General features: G+C 34.2%; 1 protein-coding gene across 1 annotated transcript; it reads left to right on the top strand.

Annotated features, from left to right (window-relative positions):
- The first annotated feature begins 1,769 nt into the window (after positions 1-1,769).
- Positions 1,770-4,635, top strand: LOC139487679 (uncharacterized). The gene is made up of 2 exons (XM_071272687.1): positions 1,770-1,857; positions 3,242-4,635. The coding sequence occupies exons 1-2, from the start codon at positions 1,770-1,772 to the stop codon at positions 4,633-4,635; spliced, it is 1,482 nt and encodes a 493-aa protein (XP_071128788.1).
- The last annotated feature ends 1,467 nt before the right edge of the window (positions 4,636-6,102 follow it).

Below are 6,102 nucleotides of genomic sequence, written 5' to 3'. Positions count from 1 at the left end.
TTTCCGTTTATTTTTTTGTATATGAACTACGGCCGTCAGTTTTGTTGTTTGAATTGTATGAGGTTGTCATGTCTGGGCCTTTTATAGGTGACTACACGGTTTGGGCTATGCTCATTGTTGAAGGCCGTACATTGAACTATAGTTGATAATTTCTGTGTCGTTTTGGTCTAATGTGGAGTGTTGTCTCATTGGCAATCATACCACATCTTCGTTTTTACGCAAGCGCTAACACGGTGATTTCATCCCGTCGAACCAAGATCCATCTTCAAACATACGGACATAAAGCAGTTAAAAGGTAGAACGTATAAAAAACAAGTAAGGAACAAATGCGTATCGAACATGAAGTAAAAGGATCGGTTGAGCACAAACACATATAAATAGGTCATAAAAAGATCATTTTACCTCAACCAATTCAGAACTATTACCATATGTAAGACTATTAACAACTAGATTTGTAATTGCTAGCAATAACGGAAGGCACCCCTTCCCCCTATTACCAGGTGAGCGACAGTCATTTTGACAATTCCAAAGTCAAAGAGAGCATCTACAGATGTCTAGTAACATTTTTGCAAAGTTTCATTAAGTTTGAACATTTTGAATTTTTGATATTTTTGCTGTTTCCATGGTTACGGCGGCCATTTTGAAAATTCTAACTTCAAAATCCAACTCTGCCTATGCCAGTTACCATTCCTATAAAGTTTCATCCAGTTTGCGGAAAATTCCTATTTTTGAAATTTTTGACCTTTTTGCATTGTTTCCATGGTAACAAGACCTATTTTGGAAATTCCAACTCCAATGTTGCTCATCATTACTGTGAAGTTTCATGAAGTTTTGAGCATTTTTAGAATTTTGAAAATTTTGGTGTAGTTTCCATGGCAACATAGTAGTTCCAATGATCGCCAAAATCATCCAACACCTGTATATAGTGGGCACCTACATTGTTTTAAAATATGATGATTCTGAGTTGAAGCATATCCAAACAGTTCACCAAAAACCAAAAGCTCATTTTTTTCACAATTGTGCCGTTTCCATGGTAACGGCAGCCATATTAAACTATTCCATGCCATAATTAAAAAGGGGGAAGGATATTAAAAATCAAATAAGTAACGAATAGGTAACGAATAGGGAATAGGGAATAGGTAACGAATAGGTAACGAATAGGGAATAGGGAATAGGTAACGAATAGGTAACGAATAGGGAATAGGGAATAGGTAACGAATAGGTAACGAATAGGGAATAGGGAATAGGTAACGAATAGGCAACGAATAGGGAATAGGGAATAGGTAACGAATAGGGAATAGGGAATAGGTAACCAACTTGACGCCCATCATTTTAAGACAGTTGTGCCAATGTTTAGCTGAGATGCAACAGTTGGACAATAATTTATGCTAAGGCTGTGTAATGCTGAGACTCTACTGTCAGTATAAGACAGTTGTGCTAAGATGCTACTTCCGAACAGTAAGTTGTGTTAAGTCCTGGCTGTGTATTGCTGAGATACTTCTTTCGAACAGTAGGTTGTGTTAAGGCTGTATATTGGTGAGATGCAACTTTCGAACAGTAAGTTGTTCTAGGGCTTATATTGCTTAGATGCTACTTTCGAACAATAACTTTGGCTAAGATTGTGTCTTGATGCTCTTAGTAGATGATACTGTCAGTTTCATACATCTGTGCTAAGGCTGTGTGTAACTGAGAAGCTACTTTTGGACAGTAAGTTGTGCTCAGGTTGTGTCTTGCTGAGATCTACTGTAAGATCATTCGGATAATCAGTTATGCGAAGCTTGTGTCGTGCTGAGATTCTACAGAAAGTGTTCTTAGTCTGTTTCTTAACTGCTTGGGTGCTTCTATACGATTCGGAATGTAAGTCAAGTTGTATAAGAGACATGCATGTTTCTGGTTGTGCTAAGGTTGTGTGTCGCTAATAGTGTTTGTCGAGCCTGCAACTTTTTTTGCAGAAAGCTCGACATAGGGATAGTGATCCGGCGGCGGCGGCGGTGTTAGCTCATTTCTTTAAAGCTTTATATTTTAGAAGGTGGAAGACCTGGATGCTTCATACTTTGTATATAGATGCCTCATGTTACGAAGTTTCCGTCAGTCACATGTCCAATGTCCTTGACCTCATTTCCATGGTTCAGTGACCACTTGAAAAAAAAAGTTCAGATTTTTTGTAATGTTGAATTCTCTCTTATTATAAGTAATAGGATAACTATATTTGGTATCTGCGTACCTTGCAAGGTCCTCGTGCCCGTCAGACAGTTTTCACTTGACCTCGACCTCATTTCATGGCTCAGTGAACAAGGTTAAGTTTTGGTGGTCAAGTCCATATCTCAGATACTATAAGCAATAGGGCTAGTATATTCGGTGTATGGAAGGACTGTAAGGTGTACATGTCCAACTGGCAGGTGTCATCTGACCTTGACCTCATTTTCATGGTTCAGTGGTTATAGTTAAGTTTTTGTGTTTTGGTCTGTTTTTCTCATACTTTATGCAATAGGTCTACTATATTTGTTGTATGGAATGATTGTAAGGTGAACATGTCTAGCGGACGGATGTCATCTGACCTTGACCTCATTTTCATGGTTCAGTGGTCAAAGTTAAGTTTTTCAGTTTTGGTCTTTTTATCTGATACTATACGCCATAGATCGACTATATTTAATGTATGGAAATATTTTATGATTTATATATTAGTCGCGCAGGTTTTATTTGACCTTGACCTCATTTTCACGGTTCATTGCTCAGTGTTAAGTTTTTGTGTTTTGGTCTATTTTTCTTAAACTATAAGTATTAGGTCAACTATATTTGTTTTATGGAAGCATTGTTAGCTGTACATGTCAGCCTGGCATGGTTCATCTGACCTTGACCTCATTTTCATTGTTCATTGGTCTTTGTTTAGTTATCTTGGTTAATGTAACGTTTAAGTGACAGTTGTAATAAAGCTTTATACTTAGAACTATCAACATAATATCAATGATTAGTAAAGAAGGCGAGACATTTCAGTGTGTGCACTCTTGTTACTGTTAGTTATTTTGTGTCCAGCTTTAGCGTCTCCTAAATATGTTGCAGTCTCCTTTGGAGTACTTCAATGGTGGATTTTGGTTTAAATTTTGTGTAAATATATGTTTATTTCTAATTATGGCATGACCACTGAACAACGACCGATATCAGCATTAACAGAGACATTTTCAGTGGATAAAATTTGAAAAACAGTTTTTCTGTCTTCAAAATGACATATACTTATGTGCAGCATATGTACCCCCTGCTAATTCATCTTATACTAAGAAATTAGATTTTGATATAATTGATCAAATAGAAAAGGACATTGTTTCTTACAAAAGTAAAGGGGATATTTTGTTTTGTGGTGATTTAAACGCTCGCACCTCCACTGAAGAAGATTACATTGCACAAGATAGCTCCAGGTATCTTCCATTGTTTGAATCTTATAAACCTGATAATCAAATTCGATTTAGAAAGAATTGTGATGAAACACTTGATAGTAGAGGGAAAGAGATTATTGATTTATGCATAAGCAATCAAATGCGAGTTGTAAATGGTAGATGCATGGGTGATTTACTTGGTCATTTTACTTGTTTTAATACACATGGCAAAAGCACTGTTGATTACCTTATAGCAAATGAAAGATTATTTAATCAGATACTTTATTTCAGAGTGTCAGAGTTTGTCTCAACATTCTCAGACTGTCATTGTAAAATATCATGGGAAATTTTGGCTAAATATCAAATAACAGAAACTCAGTCAAATAATCTTCATGCTGCCCCTGTTAATTTTAGATGGACTGAGGACTCCCCACTTAAATTTCAGCAAGCACTTTTGTCACCGGATAACCAGCAGAAAATTTCATCTTTCCTTATTAATGATAGTGATTGCTCTTCTGAAGACATTAACAAAAAGGCACAGGATTTATGTGATATCTTTCTTTCTGCAGCCAAAATTTCCCTGGTAACCCCAAAAAAGAATAAAAAGGGTTCCAGACCCCAGAAAAAATGGTTTGATAGTGATCTTTTTAAAATGCGCAAAAATGTTATATCCTTAGGTAAAATTTATTCAAGATATCCTAAGGATCCTGTTATTAAAGGCAGATACTATAAATATTTTAGAATCTATAATAAATGTAGAAAAGTTAAATATAAGCAATTTATCAATTCCATGCTACAAAAACTTGATACTCTTAGAGTTGAAAACCCTAAGCAGTATTGGAAATTAATAAATGACATTCAGGATAGCAAAAAAGAAAACTGCTCTTCACAAATTGATTCTGATACATGGGCCAATCACTTTCGTAATCTTCACTCTGCAATTGATAACACATTTTATTCACGACTTAACCAGTTGGAAATGATCCTGAATGACAAAGAAAAATCTTTAGTTTTTAATGATTTAGATAATGATATTAGTAAAAAAGAAATTTCTGATGCTATTGCGAGCTTAAAATCAGGCAAGGCCTGTGGACCTGATTGGATTTCAAATGAAATGTTAAAATATAGTCAGTCATATTTGATAGGTTGCTTATATAAATTATTTAATTTGTGCCTCAAGAATAGTGTGTACCCAAAGATTTGGGCTGATGGTTTTATTTCGCCAATTTTTAAATCAGATGATCCTTGTGATCCATCTAACTAGAGGTATAACAATTACTAGTACCATTGGTAAACTTTTTAACAACATTTTGAATACAAGACTTGACAAATTTTTGTACCAAAACCACTTAATTCATAATTCTCAGATTGGCTTTACAAAAAATGCCAGAACTTCAGATCATATATTTATTTTGAAAACACTGATAGACAAATACTGTCACAGTAAAGAGGGTAGACTATATACTTGTTTTGTAGACTTTCGCAAAGCATTCGACAGTGTAATTCATATAGGTCTTAAACTGAAGCTTATTAATATGAAAGTTGGTACTTTATTTTATAATATTATATCAGATATGTATAATAATAGTAAAGCATGTGTAAGAGTTGGAGCTTCTCTCACTGACCCTTTTAGCATTAAATTAGGTGTAAGACAAGGAGACAACTTGAGTCCTTCATTATTTAAAATTTTTATAAATGACTTCCCATCTTATCTTGACTCCTGTCTGGATGCAGTTTCCCTGCACTCAGAGAAATTAAATTGTTTGATGTATGCGGATGATATTGTGATTATGTCAACATCAGCCACAGGGCTTCAAAGTAGACTTGATCAGCTAGAAAAATATTGTGCTGACTGGTGCCTGAAAGTTAATATTAGAAAGACTAAAGTCATAATTTTTAATAAGGCTGGAAGGAAAATTCAGGCAAATTTTCGACTGCAGAATAACTTGATTGACTGTGTCGCTCATTACAAATATTTAGGTGTTCACTTTACTGCATCTGGAAGTTTTCATCTAGCTAAAAACTGAACTTTATAATAAGGCTCTTAAGGCCTACTATAAACTTAGAAAGGATTTTATCAATTTGTCTCCTGGAATAAAATCTTGTGTTCATATTTTTGATCATACCCTTAAACCCATTCTGTTATATAATTCAGAGGTATGGGGAGGTTATAATGTCTCTTGTAATAAATTACAGTCTTCCTTATTTAATCTTGAAAATGTTTTTTAAAATCTTAAGTGTGAGAATCTCCATCTTAAATTTTCTAAATTTATACTTGGTGTACACAAAAGGAGTGTCAATTTTGCTGTATTATCAGAACTGGGACGTTTCCCCTTACATTATGATATTGTAAAGTCAATTGTAAAATACTGGTATAGATTTGAAAATCTTACAACTGATTTCAGTCTATTGAAAGATGCTTATAAATGCAGCCAAGAGCTTCACAAATCTAACATAACTTCTTGGTTCTCATTTGTTAAAAAAGTATTAGAAGTTTTTGAAATTAAACAAGAAGTAAAACATTTCGGACAATACAAATTTTTGAACATATCTAGTAAATTAATTCACACTAAATATATTAGCAATTGGTATGCTAGCCAAAACAAAGCTTCTGATGGAAAACTGTTTAATTATGTAAAATTTAAGCAGAATTTTGGTTATGAAAATTATCTTTCTTTAATTAAGAACTTTGATTTTAGAAGATCTATATGCAAATTACGTATTTCTGCTC

This window comes from Mytilus edulis, chromosome 1, assembly GCF_963676685.1.
Source record: "Mytilus edulis chromosome 1, xbMytEdul2.2, whole genome shotgun sequence".
Taxonomy (NCBI): domain Eukaryota; kingdom Metazoa; phylum Mollusca; class Bivalvia; order Mytilida; family Mytilidae; genus Mytilus; species Mytilus edulis.
The sequence above is the reverse complement of the archived record's forward strand: the minus strand, read 5'-3'. Positions and strand labels throughout refer to the sequence as shown.

Bases quoted from the DNA above. Each gene is read 5' to 3' on its own strand.
- LOC139487679 (XM_071272687.1), top strand. From the start codon at position 1,770: ATGCGAAGCTTGTGTCGTGCTGAGATTCTACAGAAAGTGTTCTTAGTC. The intron at 1,858-3,241 runs GTAAGTCAAGTT...ACTTATGTGCAG, and splicing joins GCTTCTATACGATTCGGAAT to CATATGTACCCCCTGCTAAT.